Raw genomic sequence first — 25,878 nt, forward strand, 5'->3', positions numbered from 1 at the left:
GAGATTCATGTATGCTGATGATATTGCCATTGCAACTCAACGTTCAACATTCTAAAAAGCTGAGAACATTTTAACTGAAGATCTGGCTGTACTTGATAAATACTTTAGGTGATGGCGATTACAACCTAACCTGCACAAAACTGAAGTAGCATCCGTTTATTTAAGTAATATCCAAGCCAACTATATCTCAAAAGTTTACTTCAGAAATAAAGAGGTGAAATTTAACAATCATCCAAAATACCTAGGAGTTACACTAGACAGAAGTTTGACATTTAAATATCATCTGGAAAATATCGCTAGAAAATTAAAAACTCATTATAATATAATGCATATACTGATGGTACTTCTAAGGGTGCTGATGCCAACACACTGCATACTACTGCACTGTCTTTGGTCTATTCTACAGCAGAGTATTATGCTCCTGTGGGACTGAACAGTGCACATTCTTCTTTAGTCAGTGTCCATCTGAATCAAACTATGAGAATAATCTCTGGAGTTCTAAGATCTACTCCAGTCAACTGGTTCCCAACTCTCAGTAATATCGCCCCTCCCTCGCTTTGCAGGACCCAAGCCTTAAACAAATTATGGACAAAAATAATTGGAAACAGTTCCTTGCCTATCCACCAAGACATTTCCTTCTATACCTCACAAAGATTGAAATCCATGCGCCCTGCCTGGAAGTGCAATACAAATGAACGACCAGAATTTTGACCTATGCGAGTCATGGGGAGAGTATTGGCTTCATCGTACCTCCAATCTTCAAATTCTCATTTCAAATCCAATATCTCGTCTAGAGCGCTTCGATCTCCCTAGACATGTATGGACCGCTTTAAATTGGATCAGAACAGAACATAGGAGATGTGAGCATCTCTTTCATAAATGGAACCAGTCCGATACCCCAAACTGTGAATGCAAGATCCAGGCTATCAATCACATTGTGTTTGAGTGCACAACAAACTGCTCATTCTCAGGCACTAAAGAGGACTTTTTTAAGCTGACTCTAGAATCTGTGGAGTGGATTCAGGATTTATGGATTAAGCTCTGACTCCTGATTCTTAATTTTTAATGTTTAATCATTTCAACCTATTGTACCCCTTTTAATATGATTTTTACAATTGTTTTTATTTTGTTTTATGTAATATCCTGAGACCTGTACATCATATGTTAAATAAATAATAAGTCTCCCACCCTACCTTAATTTTTACAAGTTAACTATGGGAGGCAACTATTAGGAGAATTGGAAGTGAAAGAATCGGAGGTGTATCAGGTGGTGGTTGGGTTAGATGTTAATAAGGCAGTGGGAATGGATTACATATCACCATATATTCTTAAGGAATGCTCACCACATTTGGCTATGCCATTGACCTGATTATTTAATGAAAGTCTTGCAGTGGATAGGGTTCCAAAGAGTGGAAAGAAGGCAAAATAGTACCATTCTACAAGCATGGTTCTAAGATAGAAATGTCCAATTATAGACCAGTCTGTATAACTGTAATTGTGATCAAAGTGTTGGAGAGATTAGTTAGGAATAGAATACATGATTCATTTGATGGACATAGCATTTTTTATGATGGTCGGCATGGATTTGTAAAGAGTAGGTCCTGTTTTAGTAATTTACTTGTATTTTATGACAAGGTAACAAGTGTGTTAGATAAGGGAGAATCATATACAGTGATATTCTTGGATTTTGCTGTTTGATAGATTACCACATAAGTTGGTGTACAAGCTGCAGAGGATGGGATTAGATAGTGTATTGGTTAGATGGATTGGAGATTGGCTCTCTGAACAATACCTGCAGGTTGTATATGATGGAGCAGTGTCTCAAAAAAAGTAGAGTAATCAGTGGTGTGCCCAAGAGTTCTTTTCTTGGGCCCTGCTGTTTAACTTGTTTGTAAACAATATATCATGTGGACTGACTGGGGATCTTCAGTTGTTTGCTGATGATGAAAAGTTTGGAAGAATTATAATTATCACTGCTGATGTTAATTCTCTTCAGGAAGATTTGAATAGAATTTTTACTTGAATGAAGTAGTGGGGTTGTGATTTTAACATCAATAAGTGCAAGGTGTTGCACTTTGGAGTGCAGAAATAAAAAGCCATGTACTGTATCAATGGTACTGTACTGCAGGAGGTGGATGTGATTAGAGATTTGGGAATGATAGTTGACAGTATCATTCCCAAATCTCTAATCACAGAAGGGAGTGAAGATTTGTCACCTGTGAGGCCTTTGCTAGTGTTGCAAAGGCCTCACATTGTAGTGCTACTATGATAAGAAGTACTCTAACATGTAGGGATAAGGAAATGGTTGTGCCACTGTATAAGGCACTGGTCAGACGAGTTTTGGACTATTGTGCTCAGATCTTGTCACCTAGTTTTCAATGTGATGTGAAACATTGGAGATGGTCCAGAGGCAAGTGACTAAAACAATATCAAGACTTTAAAATGCTGGCTATGGAGAAAGAGAGAGAGAGAGGTTGAAGAGTTTAGTGGATAGGAGGAAAAGATGTGATATGATAGAGACATTTAAGTTAGCGAGAGGATTTTATCAGATTAATCCAGAGGGGATTATAAAAAGAGTAGAAGGTGAGAGGGAAAAACCAGAGGTAATCCCTGGAAGTTATGTAAAAGTGTGGTGAAGAAGGGTGTGAGGAGTAGATTTTTTACATGGAGAATTGTCAGTGAATGGAATGCATTACCAGAATGTGTTTTTAATGCAAGGAGTGTTTTTAAGATTCTATATGATAAATATGTTGTCAGTTGAATGAACCTCCCATGATGAGTCTGTGAACTCCATGGAGGGTGTAATAATAATAATTTGTCTGTTTTTTTTCCTGTTATCTAATATTCAAAAATTCATGTACCAAAAACAATTCAAACCATTATTATTATTATCAGAGATCTCGAAGGAGGTTATACATTGTCCATGCCAACTGTCATACCTTCTCTTAAAATCATTAATGCTAGATGCACTCACCACTTCAAGAGGCAAACTGTTTATTTCCCTCTGTTCTGTGAAAGAAAAGTCTAGCTTTTTATCTGTTTCTTAGCTGTGCACAAACTTCCACGGATATCCCGTGTTCTCTTCCCACTTTCCATCTGATGAAAAATTTCATTTGTCAATATCCTATAACACCCATTCAAGAGTTTATAGACCTCTGTTATATCACCCCTCTTTCTCATGTTTCTCAGCTTGCAGGTCACATGCTGTCAGTCTGTCCTCATAATCTACATTACATAATCCCGACATCTTTAACTCTTTTTTTTAACCCTTTCCACATCTTTTTTGTCGACTCTGAACCCAGAAGATCAAATCTGCACACAATTATCTAGATGCAGTCATTTCAAGGCCTTATTAACAGGTAAAATGACTTTATTAATTTATTTCAACATTCATAATTATATGCTGAGTTGTATTTGCAATTTTAGTAATGTGACCTTTGAACTTCAAATTCCCATCCATCATAACTTCCTTAAAGTTCCTTAAACTCATCACCTTCTTGTAGCATAATCCCTCCAATATAATATGCGATTGGAAATCACATCATATCAACATTGAATAGACAGCTATTATTATTATTATTATTATTTATTGGAGTCGCAGTCATCTAGGAGACCCTTTTATCATACAACTCATCATACCATGCCTTAAACATATTCAAATTCTCTGCTGATTCACTCTCAGGCTGTGCATTCCAGTCATTCACAACTCTCTGTGCAAAAAAACTCGTATCTCATGCCCTTGTTCTCTCCTTCCATATACAGCTTCCAGGGATGACCTATTGTTCTCCCCAAATCTCCCACCATTTTATGAAAAACTTCTTCAACGTTAATGCTATAACTACCAACTTGTACGTCTGTATCGTATCACCCCTCTTCTTCTTCCTATCCACTAGACACTGAAAATTGCATCTTCCCAACCTTTCTTCACATTCAACATTCCAGAGATCAAAAATTATTTTGGTCAATCTTCTCTGAATCCCTCTGCAATATCTCTTCATCCTTTTTAAAAACCAGGTCACTAAATATGTGCATAAGAGTCCATATGTGGCCTAATCAGAAATACAATGTGTGGACACTTACTTCTACAAGTCACTGTCCTCTGCATCATTCCTAGAATTTGTTTTGTTGTCCTCACAATTGTAGATCCTTATCCGCCATCACTCCAAGATCTCTTATTTCCTCTCCCTCAAACAGTATATCCCTACTAAGAGTAAATTCTACATCCCATCTTTGTTTTCCAAATTTTAAATTTGGCATTTTGCAACACTAAACTAGCATCCACACTCCCATGCCCATTCACTCAGTCTGTTCTAGTCTTCTTCTGAGGCCACAACATATGCTCTACTCCTCATAGTGTTGTCTCAACTTTGCATCATCTGCAAACAACTGTATATCCCCATTCAAATCTTCCCCAATATCAGTAACATACATGTTTAACAGCAATCTCCCTAAAACAGACCCCTGAGGCACACCACTAGTGACTCCTCTTTTGGGATATTGCTTCTCCATACATAACTTGTTGATATCTTGCAGACAGTGAATCTCCAATACGATGCACTAGTCTAATATGCAACTCCATCTGCTCTTGTTTTGACTATCCACTGTTCCAGTTTATTCAAATAACACTGAAAGTGCTGCATATCAGTAGCATCCACAATTGCCCTGCCTATCTTTGCATTATCAGCACACAATTGAACACATCCTCTCAGATTCTTCCTAATATCATTAATGTATAGATTTATGTTCCTGAAGATGGCAATGTGACGTTGCCGAAATATAGAAGTGATTCATTAAAGTTACCTTTAATTAATATACTTTATTTGCGTTGTTAATTCCGTAAACTAATTACCAGTTATGCCTTAGCAAAGCCTAATAGTATCATAGTGGATCCATTCCCTTGATCCACCTTATCAGTAATTAATATTAATTGCAAGTAGTTTATGATTTTTTTTCTCATATACATTTCATTTTTCAAGTTGATAAATATGGGTTTTAGTAATATTGTTAAAAAAAATTTTAAATATTTTCTTGTATGCATAAAGTCAAAACAAAAAGTGTAATGTAAATTAAAGATACCAAGAAATTATATACTTGGTTTAATCCTTTATCCAAGCATAAAATTTTACACAAGCATAAACGAACAAAGTTTGTGCCTGAACTAGTTTCAGGACTGGAGCAACTCGTATATTGAAGCTAATGACTTCACATCACTTGCTTTAGTATCTCATAATGCTATGCATTATGGGGAGTGTCACTAACCAGACCAGTTTCGACCTTTATTGAGCTCTCATCAGTGGAAGCCAGATCCAGAGGTGATACTAAGGTTGAAGTAATGAAGAAGTCATATTTCCATATACAAGTTGCCAAAGGTTTGGCTGATGAGACCTCAAAAAAGGTCAAAACCGGTCTGGGTAGTGATCCTTCCCATAACGCATAGCATTATACATACCCATAAGGATGTTTGCTTTGCATTATGGGATTATAAGGCAAGTGATGAGAAGTCATTAGCTTCAATATATGAGTTGCTCCAGTCCTGAAAATTGTTCGGGCGCAAACTTTGTTTGCTTACTTTCAGATAAAGGATTAAACCAAGTATATAGTTTCTTGGTATCTTTAATTTATAGTACAACCAAGTGGAAAAACTTCCAAAAAGTATAATAATATAGTTTAATTGTTATGAGTAAATTATCATCACTGAAGGTGATAATTTGCAATTTTTTTGAAATTTTGGTTAACTGGGATTTATTGTATTTGAGGAGGGTTTTATTTTTTTATTTTCATTTAGAGATAAGTAGAATATATTATAGAATATAAGATATGATGTAGAATATAGGACAGGTTGCAGAATATACAGCATGTTAAATGGTAATATGCAGTTTGGATTACTGAAAAATATCATCTATACTATTTAGAAGTTTTTCTGAAGTGATTATAAACAAAAACTGTAAACACAGATTTTGTTTATGAACACTACAGATTGTTAAAAGCTAATCCATTGTATTTCTTTCTTTAGTTAAATGCAAAGCTACAGTCTGTTCCCACCAATGTTCATCTGCTCCTTCAGTATATGTTAGTGGAAACAGAAAAATTGCATGGAAGAGATATAGTAAAAGCAGCTTTTTCTTTATTAGCACTAGCTAAAGAAGGTAATAACCAATCTTACAATTAAATTTTTGTTCAAAAGTGTGAGCAGTTAAGAAAACTACACAGTGAGCTCTGGTGTTTATACCATATGTAGTGAAATGCCAATTTATTTATTTTATTTTATTTTTTGCATTTTAATGCTTATTTTCCATCAGAAAATAAGATAAAAGGCAAAATCTACATAATGAACAGTTTCTTTTATTTTTCATTTTTAATGCACATTTAATGAATAATTGTTTCATTTCATTATAATTTGTAATCTTCAATTAAATGAACTGAGAAAATATATGTGGTTTTCAGTTTTTAATAAAGTGCTGAATAGTTTATTAAAGTAAACTAATAGCAGTTAGTAACAAAGTTAGACTTTGTAACATTTCTTCCACTGAAGATCAGATTTCTGAATTATATTATATTAATTATATTCCTGAATTATATTAAATTATATATAACATTGAAAATGTGCAGCGTAAGGTGATCATTAGTAATGAAATATCATGAAGAGATTAGTTTCTGACTGAAAACGAAATAAATAAAAATTGTCACTGTTTGAAATTCATCAACAAATAAAAACAGGGGCATGATCAACTTGACATCAGTGCTCTTATATATCAAATTATATGTATCTACAATGAAAATATCAGCCATTATTAATTGTGAATACTGTAAAAATTTTTTCATTTAAAGTGCCAAATGTTATTTTGTGCTTGCATGATGAAAATAAGGCATAATTTTATGGCATTGATGTAGATAATGCAATTGGTGGATGAGGTTGAGTGGTGGAGACAGAGAGTTGTAGAGTAGGTGCCCTCCCTCGATGAGTCTTGGACTCCCTGGAGGTGTCTAATAATAATAATAATAAAAACTTTAATTTTTATTAGATGGGCATCTTCATGAAGACTCAAATCTGCAGACTAAAAGTGGGAGTTCACACTAACCATTATCTACACAATAAATATAAATCACTTTTCTAGGTCTCTAGAGTAGGGTTTCTAGATCTTGTAAATAAATGAATAATATTTAAAAAATAAAAAGTAGTAGCCCATCTAATGTGTTGTAAAGTTATAACCTTTTGTGGGGATTCATATTAAATAAATAAATAAACTGCAACCTGTGCTTTCACCCTTTTCAAATGAAAAATCTAGGTTGCTATCCACAGAGGTGACTTTTTCTCTTCCCTTAAAACTCCTTAGTAGTTTATTTTCTTACATTTCTGCATATCAGCCAATTTTTGTAACCCATAAATCTTCAATTTATCCTCTTACATAGCATTCCATAGTCCTATCATCATCTTGAGCCCTTGCCATCAACCAATTTTTGTAACCGATAAATCTTCAATTTATCCTCTTACATAGCATTCCATAGTCCTATCATCATCTTGAGCCCTTGCCATCAACCAATTTTTGTAACCGATAAATCTTCAATTTATCCTCTTACATAGCATTCCATAGTCCTATCATCATCTTGAGCCCTTGCCATTAGAAATCAGGTGACCAATTTGTGCATAGTATGCCAGACTGTGACCACATAAATAACTTTATAAAGAGAGAGAATGCTTTCTGTATTTCTGTTTGGTTTTTTTAAATGTGTAATGTAACAACCAACAATGCTTGCCGAATTCAGTTCTCTGCCAAGAATCCCCTCTCCCAAATTACTGGTATAATGAATTTCTTGCACTCAAGTTTCTTCAATATGGTTACCCTGTAATCTTTTCAACCCGTTGTGCATAATATTTTGCCACATGAGCTGAGAGCCATTATCCTTTCACTACCAAGTTTTGCATCATTACCTTCATCATCAGCAGCAAACAACTGGATATTTTATCTCAAATTGTTCCATATGTCATTAATGTACAAATTAAGCAGAAGCAAGCCAAGTACATAACCGGTGGCACTCCACTGATAACCTGACTTCTATTTATCATCATCATCATCATCAAATTCCTGCTATGTACCCTCAAGGGGTGTACAGGATATGACAGTACTACATGAAAAAATTACATCATTACTAACTTCCTATCTACAATTTTCCTCCAAATCAGTCTGTTACTTGCCAAGACTCCAACATTATCAGATCTTATATTTCTATCGTCTAAGGCACTTTGTACCGTATCAATCCACCTATATCTTGGTCTTCCTCTGGGTCGTTTTGCTGCCAACCTGGCAGAGAACACTTGTTTTGCTAATCTTTCCTCTCCCATTCTATTTAAGTGACCATACCACCTGAGATTAGCTCTGCTAATGCATTCCTGGATGCTGACAATGTCAAGTTCTTTCCTAATATCCTCATTTTTAATATGATATTGCCATTGATGCCATCTTTCTCACGACTCTCATATCTGCGGTCTTTGGTCAAGTGTTTTACTTCTGACCCAGCTCTCAGATCCATAAGTTAAAACTGGTTTGAACACTGTCTTGTATACAGCTAATTTAGTGTTCCGACTAATTTCTCTCTTATTCCATATCAATTTATTCAATGGACTTCCCACCATACCATCTTTGCTGATTCTGTTGTCTATTTCTAAATTTAATTTACCATCTTCAGTAAAATGCCTAAGTAGCTGAAATGTTTTACTTGTTCCACAGGTTCTCCATTCACAACACAGTTGACATTTTCAATGATTCTGCCGATTTTCATTGTCTTTGTCTTTTTATTGCTGACCATCATACCATATCTATTACAACAACTATTCAATTTAGTCAGAGAATCTTGAAGACTTGTAGCGGATTTATTTAGAAGTATAACATCATCCGCATAAAGCAAAGAGCTGACATTAACATCTCCAATTTTGATATCAGGTTTAATACCACTTTCCTTCATAATGTGATCCATATAGATAATGAATAACAGAGGGGATAATGTACATCCTTGTCTCACACCAGATTTAACATTAAACCATCTTCCTGTACTTTCTTCAATTCTAACTGCTGACTTACAACTCAAATAAAGACTAAGTATTGCTTGATATAATGCCCCATTGACACCATATAACTGCAGCGTATTGAATAGCTTCTCTCTTGGCACCTTGTCATATGCCTTTTCCAAATCGACAAAACTTAAATACAGATCTTTGTTATATTCCCATGCTTTCTCGACTGTTTGTCGTAAAGTGAAGATCTGATCCTGACAGCCTCTATTTGGCCTGAATCCAGCTTGTTCTTCACCAAGCTTTTCTTCCACAATTCTTCTCAACCGTTTCTCAAGTATACTTGCATAGATCTTGCCAGGAACACTCAGTAGGGAAATACCTCTGTAATTCTCACATTCAGTTTTATTTCCCTTTTTATATATGGGTACTATGAGAGCTCTACTCCAATCATCGGGAATTCGTCCCTCTGTCCAGGCGTTCTGAACTATGCAGTGCAGCCACTGTAAGACTTTTATACCACCATACTTCAGCATTTCTGGTCGATTATCATCTACTCCTGCTGCCTTTCCACATTTCAAGCCTTTGATGGCTTTTTCTACTTCAAGTATGGATAGGTATTCCTGACTGCATGCCTGGTCAGTGTTTTTTATCACTGTGCTGTCATCACTGCTTGTTTCATTTAGCAGTTTTCCAAAGTAATTACTCCATTCTTCAAGGATATCTTTTTCTCCTGTTTTCATGTCACCTTTATCATCTCTAACTCCTTTTACAGCACTCTTTCCTCCATTCTTAAGCTTCTTCAACAACCTCCAGAATATTTTGCCACCTTCTTGATATTTATTTTCTATATTCTTGCCAAAGTCCTCCCATGACTTTTGTTTAGCTAGTTTTACACACTGTTTAGCTTTCTTACATTTGTCTCTGTATTCTGTAAGAGTAAAAGCTGACTTATTTGCTAGGAACTTTTGATATGCTTTCTTCTTTTCCTTCACTGCCTCTTTAACTTCCTGTGTCCACCAGGGAGTTCTGATTTTTTTATCCTTGCACACAACCTCACCACATGCCTCTCTGGCAGAATCACTCAATGTTTTCTTCAGAGTTTGCCACTGAATCTCCAAGGTTTGATTCCTGTTCTCAAACTCTTTCATTTTCTTTTCAATAATCTTTCTGTATTTTAGTCTACAGTTCACATCTGAGAGCTGCTCAACTTTTATTCGCTTTAAAACTTTCTTACATGTTATTCTTTTGAATATGAAATTCAATTTTATCCTGCTCAAGACTAAATAGTGATCACTTCCAATTTCAAATCCTCTGTACACTCTGTTGTCCTGCACCAGGGAGAAGACATCACTATCAACAATAACATAGTCAATGAGACTTTTCTTATTCCTAGCCTCTTCTCTCCATGTGAATTTGTGCACATTTTTATGTTGGAACATGGTGTTAGTAATAACCAGTCCATGTCCTGAGCAGAAATCCAACAGATATTTGCCATTATTATTAGCTTTGCTCTTTTCTCCAAATTTTCCCAAAATATTTTTGTATGTCTCGCAATCATTTCCTGCTCTGCTATTTAGATCCCCAACAAGGACCAACTTTTCCTTTTTCATTGTGTCAGTTGCTTTTTCTAGAGCGTCAAAAAATTCCTCCACTTCTACCTTAGTAGAACCTTCTGTGGGACCATAGGCACAAATAAGTCTCATTGTCCAGTTCCCCATTCTCATATTTGCCCACATTACTCTACTTGAGACTGACTGCCATTCAAGAAGATTAGCTTCGTATTTTGTGTTGAATACTATGGCTACTCCTTCTTTTCCTTGATTGTCATTGCCTGAATATAACATTTTGCATTTATTGCTTAGAAAGATCTCACCAGTTTTGGTCTTTTTTGTTTCAGTCACCCCTATTATGTCGATCTGATACTTATCTAATTCCTCAGCTAGCTCCATTTCTTTTCCATTCAGGCTTCTTTTGTTGATAGTACTGATCTTTAACTCTGGTGATGTTGAGTTGGGGTTTGTTTTCAGATTTGTTCCAGTGGTTGACTTTTTGCTGTACGCCCTGGTTCCCTGGCGAAAACAACGGGGGCCTTGTTTAAACGGGCGACGCCCCAGCCGGTATGAAATTTTGTCATGTTGTACCATCATTTTTTATTTTGATTTAACCAATAAGAATACAATTTGGTCGGCTAAATCCCAAATTGCCAGCCCATCCTCGTTCGTTCAGTATCAAAGTAGATACCCAACAGGGTGCACCACGAGAAGGTGAGGATTGGACATTAGGTCAGAAGCCCTGGTCGGTTCTCCGCATTCCTTTAAAGGCTATGTGGAGGTCTCCTCTCAGTTATATAGCTTTGACCCTTAAGCACCCCCTGACTTCTATTTGACTTCTATTTATACTTCTCCATATGCTAATCTGATGTTTGTAGTTATTATTCATATTAATAGAATGATTCAGTATTGCACCACATGAATGAATTCTTTTTTTTTTCATCTAATTTTCTGTGCACCAAGGTATGATTCTTCAAGAATGTGAAGGTTGTTATTATTATTATTACATAGACGTCTCTATGAGTCCTTAGTTACATCAAAGGATACCCTAAGTGTTTTGACAATACACTAACCAACATTTGCAAACCTGTCATATATCGCTTTGAACTCATTCACCAGTAAAGCACTCATGACTTTAGAAACCCATTCTACTTATTCATCACTCCATGCAAAACATCTAGTGCTATATCTTAACCACACTCTTTGCTTAATTGCTAGCGATGAACCCTAGTTTTTTCCCATTAGTCAGGTACCAAAATATTTCCTCTATATATAGCCTATAAAATTCTTTAAGTACAGTATTTGCTGGCATGCACTTTTTTTCTTTGAAAATAGGTTTGAAAAACAGGGTGCATCTCATATGCCGATACTCAGTTTTTTATTACTTTCATTTCTAGAAATTTTCTCTGTTCCGAGTCTTTCTTTCTTGCTTCCTTGTGTGTGAGAGCATTCCAGTTATTACGTAGAGTTCAGTGGATGTGCTGTCATCGACGATCACAGCTGTGTTCCTCTTCGTTTAAACTTTCCAGTTGTTGTCGCAGTTGTTGTGAACGGCGATAAATTTCTACCATTAAAATTTCTCTAAATTTATTGGCAAATTATGGCTGAAAAATGTCGGCATTGCTACAATATTGCATAAAAGCTATATGTGATTGCATATGCTAAAGAACATGGAAACAGTGCTGCAGAGAGGCATTTCAGGCCAACCCCAACTGAGAAAATGATAAGAACTTCACGGAATCAGGAAGAGGGTCTAAAAAATCTCATCATCGTCATCAAATTCCTGTCATGTACCCTCAAGGGATGTACAGGATATGATAGTATTACATGAAAAAATTACACCATTACTAACTTCCTATCTACAATTTTCCTCCAAATCAGTCTGTTACTTGTCAAGATTCCAACATTTTCAGATCTTATATTTCTATCGTCTAAGGCACTTTGTACCATATCAATCCACCTATATCTTGGTCTTCCTCTGGGTCGTTTTCCTGCCAACCTAGCAGAGAACACTTGTTTTGCTAATCTTTTCTCTCCCATTCTATTTAAGTGACCATACCACCTGAGATTAGCTCTACTAACGCATTCCTGGATGCTGACAATGCCAAGTTCTTTCCTAATATCCTCATTTTAAATATGATATTGCCATTGATGCCATCTGTTCACGCCTTTAATCTTTCTCAGGACTCTCATATCTGCAGTCTCTAGTCTTTGGTCAAGTGTTTTACTTCTGACCCAGCTCTCAGATCCATAAGTTAAAACTGGTTTGAACACCGTCTTGTATACAGCTAATTTAGTGTTCCGACTAATTTCTCTCTTATTCCATATGAATTTATTCAATTGACTTCCCACCATACCAGCTTTGCTGATTCTGTTGTCTATTTCTATATTTAATTTACCATCTCCAGTAAAAATCGTGCCTAAGTAGCTGAAATGTTTTACTTGTTCCACAGGTTCTCCATTCACAACACAGTTGACATTTTCAATGATATAATCACATTGTGATTATATCATTATATCTTTCTTGTGATTACGTTTTGTGATATAATCACAAAACGTAATCTCAAGAAAGATATTTATTTAACCAAATATTTCGGTCTGGAAATAGCAGACCATCGTCAGTGGTATTACAAGAACAGTTTAAAAAATACAAGCTAGAATACTAACGATAGATCGTTAAAATTAGAACACGCCGCGTGATGTTATATCACTAAGTATGAAACGGAATATTTTGAAGTAGAAACATGATTGAATTTGTTATTAAAAAAAAAAAATAATTAATTAATGAGTAATCTTGATTAGACTTTTCCAGATTTTTGATATAGATATACAGTCATTACGATTCAGGTTCGGGCGATGGAGCAAGGCCTCCACGCTTTCCTTGAACAAACGTTCGAACCTATAACTGGATCTATGTAAGAGGCACGTCCTGGACCAAAGGATGCTGTGGTCAGTTTCAATCCAGTGTTGAGCCAATCCAGACTTTTCAGGTTTGTTGTGAAGAATGGATGATTGATGTTCTTGGATTCTTTTTTCAAGAGAATGTCCAGTTTGTCCAAAATAAGAGAGATCACAGTTGCACGGAATTTGATAAACTCCAGAAAGAGATAAAGTTGAGCGTTTGTCTCTAGGAGAAGGAAAATGAGAAGACAATTTGTTAATAGGTGAATACGTAGTTGTTAAATCATATTTGTTTAAAATTCTGGCGATAGGTTCTGAAATATCGGAGATATAAGGAATAGGCACTCGACATATTGAAACTTTGTTGTTTTGTGGAGGATTATAAGAATTGAGAGTTTTTACAAATGCTCACCTTTATCTCTTTCTGGAGTTTATCAAATTCCGTGCAACTGTGATCTCTCTTATTTTGGACAAACTGGACGTTCTCTTGAAAAAAGAATCCAACAACATCAATCATCCATTCTTCACAACAAACCTGAAAAGTCTGGATTGGCTCAACACAGGATTGAAACTGACCACAGCATCCTTTGGTCCAGGACTCGCCTCTTACATAGATCCTGTTATAGGTTCGAACGTTTCTTCAAAGAAAGCGTGGAGGCCTTACTCCATCGTCCCATCCTGAATCGTAATGACTGTATATCTATATCAAAAATCTGGGAAAGTCTAATCAAGATTACTCATTAATTATTATTATTGTTATTATTATTATTTTTTTTTTTTTAAATAGCAAATTCAATCATGTTTCTACTTCAAAATATTCCGTTTCATACTTAGTGATATAACATCACGCGGCATGTTCTAATTTTAACGATCTATTGTTAGTATTCTAGCTTGTATTTTTTAAACTGTTCTTGTTATACCACTGACAATGCTCTGCTATTTCCAGACCAAAATATTTGGTTAAATAAATATCTTTCTTGTGATTACGTGATTATATCATTCAGTCTTATGTCACAAGTATCCTTGAAACAACAAATGACATTTTCAGTGATTCTGCCTATTTTCATTGTCTTTGTCTTTTTATTGCTGACCTTCATACCATATCTATTACAACATTTATTCAATTTAGTCAGAGAATCTTGCAGACTTGTAGCGGATTTATTTAGAAGTATAACATCATCCGCATAAAGCAAAGAGATGGCATTAACATCTCCAATTTTGATATCATGTTTAATACCACTTTGCTTCATAATGTGATCCATATAGATAATGGATAACAGAGGGGATAATGTACATCCTTGTCTCACACCAGATTTAACATTAAACCATCTTCCTGTACTTCCTTCAATTCTAACTGCTGACTTACAACTCAAATAAAGGCTAAGTATTGCTTGATATAATGCCCCATTGACACCATATAACTGCAGCGTATTGAATAGCTTCTCTCTTGGCACCTTGTCATATGCCTTTTCCAAATCGACAAAACTTAAATACAGATCTTTGTTATATTCCCATGATTTCTCAACTGTTTGTCGTAAAGTGAAGATCTGATCCTGACAGCCTCTATTTGGCCTGAATCCAGCTTGTTCTTCACCAAGCTTTTCTTCCACAAATCTTCTCAACCGTTTCTCAAGTATACTTACATAGATCTTACCAGGAACACTCAGTAGGGAAATACCTCTGTAATTCTCACATTCAGTTTTATTTCCCTTTTTATATATGGGTACTATGAGAGCTCTACTCCAATCATCAGGAATTCGTTCCTCTGTCCAGGCTTTCTGAACTATGCAGTGCAGCCACTGTAAGACTTTTATACCACCATACTTCAGCATTTCTGGTCGAATATCATCTATTCCTGCTGCCTTTCCACATTTCAAGCATTTGATGGCTTTTTCTACTTCAAGTATGGATATGTATTCCTGACTACATGCCTGGTCAGTGTTTTTTACCACTGTGCTGTCATCACTACTTGTTTCATTTAGCAGTTTTTCAAAGTAATTACTCCATACTTCAAGGATATCTTTTTCTCCTGTTTTCATGTCATCTTTATCATCTCTAACTCCTTTTATAGCACTCTTTCCTCCATTTCTAAGCTTCTTCAACAACCACCAGAATATTTTGCCGCCACCTTGATATTTATTTTCTATATTCTTTCCAAAGTTCTCCCATGACTTTTGTTTAGCTAGTTTTACACAGTGTTTTGCATTCTTGCATTTGTCTCTATATTCTCTAATAGCACAAGCTGACTTATTTGACAGGAACTTTTGATATGCTTTCTTCTTTTCCTTCACTACCTCTTTAACTTCCTGTGTCCACCAGGGAGTTCTGATTTTTCTATCCTTGCAGACAACCTCACCACATGACTCTCTGGCAGAATCAATCAATGTTTTCTTCAGAGTTTGCCACTGAATCTCGAAGGTTTGATTCCTGTTCTCAAACTCTTTCATTTTTTTTTTCAATAATCTTTGTGTATTTTAACACAAAGATTATTGAAAAATCTTTGTTCACATCTGAGAGCTGCTCAACTTTTATTTGCTTTAAAACTTTCTTACATGTTATTCTTTTCAATATGAAATTCAATTTTATCCTGCTCAAGACTAAATAGTGATCACTTCCAATTTCAAATCCACTGTACACTCTGGTGTCCTGCACCAGGGAGAAAACATCACTATCAACAATAACATAGTCAATGAGACTTTTCTTATTCCTTGCCTCTTCTCTCCATGTGAATTTGTGCATTTTTATGTTGGAACATGGTGTTAGTAATAACCAGTCCATGTCCTGAGCAGAAATCCAACAGATATTTGCCATTATTATTAGCTTTGCTCTTTTCTCCAAATTTTCCCAAAATATTTTTGTCATCATCATCATCAAATTCCTGCCATGTACCTCAATGGGTGTACAGGATATGATAGTACTACATAAATAATTACATCATTATTAATTTCCTATCTACAATTTTCCTCCAAATCAGTCTGTTACTTCTCAAGACTCCAACATTATCAGATCTTATATTTCTATCGTCTAAGGCATTTTGTACCGTATTAATCCACCTATATCTTGGTCTTCCTCTTGGTCATTTTCCTGCCAACCTGGCCGAAAACACTTGTTTTGCTAATCTTTCCTCGCCCATTCTGCTTAAGTGACCATACCACCTGAGATTAGCTCTGCTAACGCATTCCTGGATGCTGACAATGTCAAGTTCTTTCCTAATATCCTCATTTTTAATATGATATTGCCATTGATGCCATCTGTTCACACCTATAATCTTTCTCAGGACTCTCATATCTGTGGTCTCTAGCCTTTGGTCAAGTGTTTTACTTCTGACCCAGCTCTCAGATCCATAAGTTAAAACTGGTTTGAACGCCATCTTGTATACAGCTGATTTAGTGTTCCGACTAATTTCTCTCTTATTCCATATGAATTTATTCAATTGACTTCCCACCATACCAGCTTTGCTGATTCTGTTATCTATTTCTATATTTAATTTACCATCTTCACTAAAAATTGTGCCTAAATAGCTGAAATGTTTTACTTTTTCCACAGGTTCTCCATTCACAAGACATTTTCAATGATTCTGCCTATTTTCATTGTCTTTGTCTTTCTATTGCTGATCTTCATACCATATTTTTGTATGTTTTTGTTTTTGTAAATATTTTTGTATGTCTCGCAATCATTTCCTACTCTGCTATTTAAATCCCCAACAAGGACCAACTTTTCCTTTTTCATTGTGTCAGTTGCTTTTTCTAAAGCCTCAAAAAATTCCTCCACTTCTACCTAGTAGAACCTTCTGTGGGACCATAGGCACAAATGAGTCTCATTGTCCTGTTCCCCATTCTCATATTTGCCCACTTACACTACTTGAGACTGACTGCCATTCAAGAAGATTAGCCTCGTATTTTGTGTTGAATACTATTGCTACTCCTTCTTTTCCTTGATTTTCATTTCCTGAATATAACATTTTGTATTTATTGCTCAGAAAGATCTCACCAGTTTTTGTCTTTTTTGTTTCAGTCATCCCTATTATGTCAATCTGATACTTATCTAATTCCTCAGCTAGCTCCATTTCTTTGCCATTCAGGGTTCTTACGTTGATAGTACTGATCTTTAACTCTGGTGATGTTGAGTTGGGGTTTGTTTTCAGATTTGTTCCAGTAGCTGACTTTTCGCTGTTCGCCCTGGTTCCCTGGCGAAAACAACAGGGCCTTGTTTAACCGGGTGACACCCCAGCCAGCATGAAATTTTGTCATGTTGTACCATCATTTTTTATTCTTTATTCTTTTTTATTATTTCTATTATTAAATCTATTTTTTATTATACGTCTAAAAAATCTATTTTTCCTAAAAAATGTGTACAAAAAAGGGGATGCGTCTTATACGCCTGCAAATACAGTAATTTATATATCTCTATCATCTCTCTCACTTTCTGCTGATTAATCAATGTCTGTAACCCATAAGTCTTCAACCTGTCCACAGAAATAGCATTCCATAGAACTGCCACTTCATCACTCAGCTGGATTCTCTCTACATTCCAAATAAACCCAGGTGATCATATCAACACACTGTGCTCCTGAAGGGGGATCAGAGTTTAATAACAATGTAATACCTTTTTATATCTACTTGTCAATGTGTTTAGTAATCAGGTAGCCCTATTAGGTATTTGCTAATTTTGTAGTATGAATTCTGAATTATAACTAATAATCCACTAATACTCCCAGATTCCAGACCTCATCAGTTTTCCATGTCCCAGTTTGATACACTTATTTTTATAACTTCAACCCATGAGTAGTTGTAAGCCTGTAGCACATTATTGTTGTTGATGAACCAGGGATATTTCTATTTTTATTAATTTTATATTTTTTGCATTTATTTATTTTTTATAAGCTAGAAATCCTGCTCTAAAGACCAAACATGGAACTTTTTTCAGACCACTTCAGGCTTCCATTAAGTTTGCAGTTATTAAAAGATTGAATACATAAAAAGTATAAAAAATCTTTAAACATTATAGTTAATCTGATGTGATTATTTAACCATTTTAGCAGTGTAGCCCTTCAACTCTGTCTACTATCACTTGCAACAAATTTCCATTTATATAATGCTGTCATTATACATGGTAACATTGAATTAACACTCATTATCATTCACAACAGAGGTTTTTTTTTTTTTTAAATCTGCCTCTCAAGATTTTGTTATGAGCTATGCCTCACCTCAACTTTGCTTCATGAGCAAATAACTTAATATTATCCTGTAGATCATGCCTAATATCATTATTATTATTATTAAATGACACCTCCAGGGAGTGCAAAGGCTCTCATCTAAGGAGGGCACCCAGTGACAGATCATGCACTTGGAGGGGCCCCAAGTGCAACCTAGTTTTAAGGTCCTTTTGTTCTAAATACTAAGTAATGCTATCAAATCAATTTATTACTTAATACAAAAATACTGATCAATTATTTCCTTAAAAATAAATCTTATTTTTAGCCTTTTGCAGTCACAGATATGATCAACATAACTCGTTACTTTTTATTGTGGCATTTAAAATGAAATGCAAAACATAATACTGATTATTTATTAATAAAAAAGAATAGGAAAAATTACATTGTATCTTATTTATTGCAGAAAATTTATGTAAAATTTACATAAAAAATTGTTAAAGTTTACATTAAAAATTATTAAACACTGTTGGAAGAACATTAAAACAAGTATGTATATACATTAGTATTGTAAATATAAAAAACTAAATTGGAACTTTTCTCGCTTTATGTTTAGCAAATTTATCGATAATATATTCATAATCTAATAACTGAACTACATCGTTTTGTATGAACATCATTGACAAATTAGTTAAATGCAACTGAGTTAAGGAATTTCGTAAATAATTTTTAGCACTTTTCAAAACCAAAAATGAATGCTCACCACTAGCATTACAAATAGGTATTGTCAAAAAAAAATTTTTATAATTGTTTCTACATTTGGAAATGTAGACTGCAAATCCCGAATTAATAATTTGTACATGTCAACAGGATCGGTTTTATTTTCTCCTTTTATGAATGCAATAAAATGAAAAATTTCATCATTAAAATATTTAATGTCAATATCTTTATGATATTTTGCAGTTATTCTGTCCACACATTCATTAATTCAACATCAGTCATTTTAAAAATAATTAAAAATTCTTAAGTACATCAGTGTAACTGGCAGTTATCATAGATATTTCAGAAATGAGTACATCACAAATAAATTATGCACATTTATTACGAAATTTTGTTTTTTCAGTAAAATGTGTCTCATTATGAGTAGTTTCTTCAAATTGCAATATTCTTCTTTTAAACCTGTCCACCTTGTAGTTTCAGTTTTCTGTTAAAAAAATTGCCATCATTCTCAATTTCATTGAATTTATGCCTGACATCCATGATAAATTCGGAAAGTGATTTCAAAAGATTTGTCCCTTACAATAAATTGTACTTTCTTTTCTTTTCATAATGTATAAATTGTACTGCATGTCTTGCAATCATTTGCCGGTACTATTTATTTGTTGTAACAACTTATCCAATAAAACTGTTAGTAAAGCAGTTTCATATTCATTAAAATATACTGATAGTTTCTTTGCCTCCAATTTACTCATTGGTTTTTCATTGTCAGACATACTAATTTGAATTAGTGCTTAACATTTTGATAATTAGATTTTAAATCTGAAACTGCATGAGCTCTTGATGTCCATCTAGTGTCCGTTATTCTTTTTATATGTTGACATTGAATGTGTTTCATACTGTTTATGAGTATATTCCATTGCCGAGTGGACGACAAGAAATATTATTGTTATTACGAAATACCTCCAGGTAGTCCAAAGACTCATCGAGGGAGGGCACCTATTCTACACCTCTCCGTCTCCACCGACTGCATCTACCTTCAAACACCACCGCCATCTACCTCCGACAACCACCACTAGCATTTTCACAGACAATCACAAACATCCATGCCCACGGCGGGATTCGAACATGCAGCCTTCTGGCTGAAGAGCGGATATGCTAACCACTTGGCCAACCAGGCTGGCCGAGTGGTTAGCTTTATCCAAAATTTATATATACATATAAATTTTGAATAAAGTCAAAGTAATGCAATGCACACCAGAACAGGATTCCGCAGCACGATTTCCTATTAAATTTAGGTTATGTCTAGTGCATGGTACATAGGTTGCTGTATCAATATGATGTTTTATTCTATCTTGCAATCTGCTGTATTTTCCAGCCATATTTGCCACGTTATTGTACATTTGACCACTACTTTTATATTTATAGTTATCTATAGATATAATTTTTATATCTATAGATAACTCTCCCAAAAAATTTAATACAATCCGTTCTAAGTATTCAGAATCATGATTTTCGATTTTGAGGATTCCAAAAAACCATTCTTTTATATTTCTATTTTTATCAACAAATCTCAGAATAAAAGTTAATTGGTCTACATGAGTTATATCGGGAGTAGAATCTACAATAATGGAGTGATTAATTGCTCCTTGAACTTCAGAAATTAAATATTTCTGAACTTTACTGCCCATTAAATTTATAAATTCATCACATACAGTGTGCAATAAAGCTATCGAATTCCACAAGATACTCAATACAACTTGTGAAATTTCCCCTTTGATTGGAATCTATGCCTTCTCTGTGGACACAAAATGCCAACCCCAAACTGGCCAATAATTTCACGGTGACACTCACTCATTTTAAAACAGATCGCCAATACTTTTGCTCTGAATTAATTTGCTTTTCTAAATGCATATTGATATGCGCAGTAATCGATAATTGTTTTTTGGAGAGTTAACATTGATTTGAAATGACATGGGGAAGATTCGTGTTCTTTCAAGCTTCAGGCTAAATTTCTCCAGTCATTGAACCCTGTTGAAAATTTTGTTTGTAATTCAGAAACAGTCTGCACACAACAGTAGACACATTTACTTGTTCCTGAAAATAATAGCCATTGACGAAATTCTTTGGTGCAGTTTGCTTTCACACAATAAAAATTAGATTCTGAAATATTTCTATAGTAAGATCGGTTTCTATCTGTATATTGCACTTTTTGTAATTTCTCCAGTGTTACATCGTTTATTGATTAAATAGTATTCTATCATTTTATTAGATAAATTAACTTGCCACAATGCAATATCATTGGGAAAATCACAACGATTTCATTTTTACTACATTCTGCTGAAACTTTGCAAAATTTGTTTTGTTGTTTCAATTGGAGACGGAGAGTTGTAGAGTAGGTGCCCTCCCTCGATGAGTCTTTGGACTCTCTGGAGGCGTTACACAATAATAATAATAATTGCTCTTCACGGTTTTGTTCTTCATTAGGAACATCTACAGCAAGGTTTTAATCCTTCAGATTGTTTTTTGATCTTCTCTTCCTTTTCAATTCACTCTTCGGTTCTTTCCAATTCCTCTTCAGAGTTATTTTGTTCTTTATCGGTAATATGTATAGTGCAAGTTTGATCTTTCTGTATGTATTTTGATTTCCTTTTCAATTTGCTCAGTTAAAAATTTAGCCAGTGAATTTCTTTGCTGCAGCGCTTTTTTTGCCTTTTCTTTTAACCTTTTGCGTTTCTCAGCTCTGCTCTAAATCTGTTGTCCTGCCTCGGGGCAATCCCAAGTTGTCCCTTAAAGAAGACAGTCTCTGCAGCAAGCGTCTATTCCAGTGAGGCAAGGGAGGAGGTCAACCATATGGTATACTTCTTCTCCATCTTCAGTCAATTTTTGGTTGACATGTATACCAAAATAGAGACTGTGAGGTTGAACTGCCTTAGGAACAACCAAATGCAGCTGAGGGAAGACAGCTACATTCACTTGAGGGATGCCATGGAGAGGCAGAATGCTGATGCTGCTCAGCTGGGTCAAATGGTGGTGGTGCTCCTGTCATCCTTCACTGGGGACCTCGCTGCATGCATAAGCAGACTCAAGACACCACGACATACATCTGCCACCACAGCTGTCCTGCTCTGTTCATCACTTTCACCTATAACCCCAGGTGGAAGGATATCAGAGATGCACTGCTGCCTTGGCAAAAGTCCCACGATTATCATGACATCATAGCCAGGGTGTTCCATCTCAAGATGAAGAAGATGATGGCTCTCTTGAACAAGAGCAGTCTGTTTGGGGGAGTGCGGTGCTTCGTATACTCTGTGGAGTGGCAAAAGCTGGGTCTACCTCACATCCAGCACATCTTCCCTGACATGATCGACAGAGTCATCTGTGCCAAAATACCTGAGCAAGACCCTTTCCTCCACAACATCGTGAAAGCCAACACGATTCTCCCAGCGTGAAAGGAAGCAGCTGCATCCAGAGGTACCCCCGGCCAATTCTCAAGGACACTCAGACAGTCAACGATGGATACCTGCAGTATCAGAGGAGGTCTCCAGCTCAAATTGGCTTCACTGTAGAAATCAATAGGATAGAGCTGGACAACTGCTGGGTGGTTCCCTACAGCCCTGTCCTGTCAAGAATTTTTGATGCTCACATCAATGTGGAATTATGCAACTCTGTCAAGTCTATCAAGTACATTTGCAAGTACGTGAACAAGGGCAGTGACTAGGTGGCTTTTACCCTGGAGAATGAGAGGGATGAGGTGAAATTGTACAAGAGTGAGTGGTTCTTCAGCAGCTTGGAAGCAGTTTGGAGGATCTTGGCTTTCCCCATTCATGAGAAGTGCCCCACTGTCTTCTATCTCGCTGTTCACCTTGAGAATCATCATCATGTGTACTTCACCTCCAACAACTTGGCCAAGAAGCTCAGCAACCCTTCTCAAATAACACTCGTGGCTTTCTTTTAGCTATGCATAACTGACGGTTGTGCAAAAATCCTCCTGTATGTTGAGGTGCCTTGTTACTTTGTGTGGAAGAATAACAACTCCAACAAGGTCTGGAGGAGTCTTGTGGAACAGGGACCTGAGGGAGACCAGCTACGACACGAATGCCTTGCCACAAGTGGTGTCAAATAATGAGGGTTCACTGACAGATGAGCAGTTCACTGTCGATCTGCAAGTCCTTAGCATTATTGAAGGCCCCCCCCCCCGTCCAGCACCTGATGCTGGATGGGGGGGGGGGGGGGGGGGCTTCAGTAATGTTGCTGGAGGCTTCCAGAACCTCAAACTGCCCAAACTCTGCACTGGCACCAGCTGCTAGTGAAGGCCCTCCACAGGAACGTCATCGAGGCAACAGTGTTTACTAGCTGTGCTGTGCTCGGGAAGTCAGTGTTCATACCATGCATAGCACTCATACCATCAGAGTACCCCCTTTGAGTTCAAGAGACTGCAGTTCAGTGGCGGCCCATGAAGCTTTAAGTGGGGGTGTTGCCTATACAAAATAATTTTTAAAAAAATAATTTTTTTTTTCCTAATTAGTAACCAATTTATTAATAAATAAATCTAAGATTTATTTATTAATAAATTGGTTACTGATTAGGAAAAAAAAGAATTTTTTAAAAATTATTTTGTATAGGCAGAACCCCCACTTAAAGTTTCACGAGCCGCCACTGCTGCAGTTCCCCCCCCCCTCAAGGTTTGCTTTGCTATGACCATCAACCAAGTCTCAGGAGCAGTCACTGAAGGCAGCAGGGATTGACTTGAGGGAGGACTGCTTCTCACACTGGTCCTTAAGTAGAGAAAAAAAGGTCATAGGTATTTTTTGCATTAATTTTTTCATTACAACCTTCTCTTTTTTATTTCTTCATCAAATGTTATACAGTAAACCCTCAATTTAATGGACTTCAGATTTAACGGACAAAAGTTTTCGGTCCGTATGTCACATGAAAATTAAACATTGTTAATTTTAAAATGCTTTTAACCAAGATTTGTTTATAATTAAATTAACAGGCTGTTTTTTTTTGGTATTAATTTCCTGTTATTTTTAACAAATTTTGGCGAATAGGCCATCATATGTTGGAAAAACACTAGCAATTTCACTATCTCATCTCATCTCATCCACTTGATAATGGGTTGAGTCCACTAAGAAGAAAGGTTCTCCACTTATCGTGATCTTTAGCCAACTCACTCATGACTCTATAGCTGGGTAGATGGGAATGTTCTTTCAGCAACTTTATCCAAGTACTTCTTGGTCTGCCTCTTGGTCTTTTTCTTCCTATATATCCATTCAGAGCTAAATATGGGAGTCTATGAGGGGCCATTCTCTGAATATGACCAAACCATCTCAGTTGATGCTTACTGATTGTGTCTATTATATTATCTGGGAAGTTTAAATCTGTTCTGACTTGATCATTAGTCTTGTGTTCCATCCAGTGGGTGTTATTAATTTTTCTGAGGCATTTCATTTCAAATGCTTGAAGTTTCTTGATTGGTTGTTGAGTTAATCTCCAAGCTTCTGAAGCATAAGTAGCCATTGGGATAATAATTGTTTTATATAATTTTAATTTTAGACTCGTTGGGATTTTTTTATTTTTTCATATTTTGTTTAGTTTATTCATGTTGGTCCAACCTAGGTTTAGCCTGTGTTTTACTGTTTCCATATTGTTGGGGTTACTAGATATAAGATTGCCAAGATTCTTCGCACAGTTTTGCTTTTTCCTCCAACCAGTTATTTTTGGCAGATGTGCACATTTTATCAATTTTGTTTTTAAGATTCTTATAATGTTATTTATTTTCTTCTGTATTTTTTATATTTAATATGCTTTGCTGTTCTTTTTTCTTCTAAAGTATTTAGAATTTCAGGGGTTATCCATTCATGATTTGGTCTTGATGTTGTACCAAGTATGTTTCTTGCAGTACTTGTAACAATTTTTTTTACCTTGATTCCATGTATTTTCTATATTGTCATAGGAAAATTTTCTAAACTCATTTCCTATTAGTGTCTGATAGTTATCTTATATAGATTTCTCTTTCAGTTTTGACAGGTCCACTTTATTGATAGATAGGAGCTCATGATTTACATTACTTGAATTTTAGTTTAATTTTTGCTGCAAGCAGTTCATGGTTGTCGAAGTCTGGAGTTTTTAAAGTTCTAACATTCTGCACTGATGATTTCCAATTGCGTTTGATTAGAATGTAATCAATACAGTTCTTTATTGTACCATCTGGTGAGGTCCATGTATATTTGTGGAAAGGTCTATGAAAAAAAAGGGTATTACAGATAAATAGATTGTTTGCTTGACAAAATTCTAATATTCTTTCTCTCTTTCATTTCTGTTATCAACTCCGAACCTGCCCATCACATCCTCCATGCCTGGGGTAAACTTCCCAATTTTGGCATTAAAATCACCCATCACTATTAATATATCTTTCTTATTGGTCTTGTCTATTAGATCTTGCAACTTATCATAGAAGGTGTTGATTTCTTCATCTTCATGTGACTGGTCAGGGGCGTAGATTTGAATTATTGTAAAGTGAACATTTTTTTCTTTACCTTTTA

The 25,878-nt window shown here is 35.6% G+C and overlaps 1 protein-coding gene across 1 annotated transcript in view; it reads left to right on the forward strand.

Annotated features, from left to right (window-relative positions):
- The window catches only part of LOC150100219 (telomerase protein component 1-like), a 1,179,105-nt gene that overhangs the window by 623,198 nt on the left and 530,029 nt on the right, over window positions 1–25,878 (forward strand). Inside the window, exon 27 of the mRNA XM_090402391.1 lies at window positions 6,014–6,146. Within this exon, the coding sequence (XP_090258517.1) occupies window positions 6,014–6,146 (133 nt within the window). The remainder of the gene's footprint in view (window positions 1–6,013; window positions 6,147–25,878) is intronic.

The sequence above is a fragment of the Typopeltis vanoorti genome, chromosome 13 (genome assembly GCF_054136105.1).
Source record: "Typopeltis vanoorti isolate ZY-2024b chromosome 13, IOZ_Tvanoo_1.0, whole genome shotgun sequence".
NCBI lineage: Eukaryota > Metazoa > Arthropoda > Arachnida > Uropygi > Thelyphonidae > Typopeltis > Typopeltis vanoorti.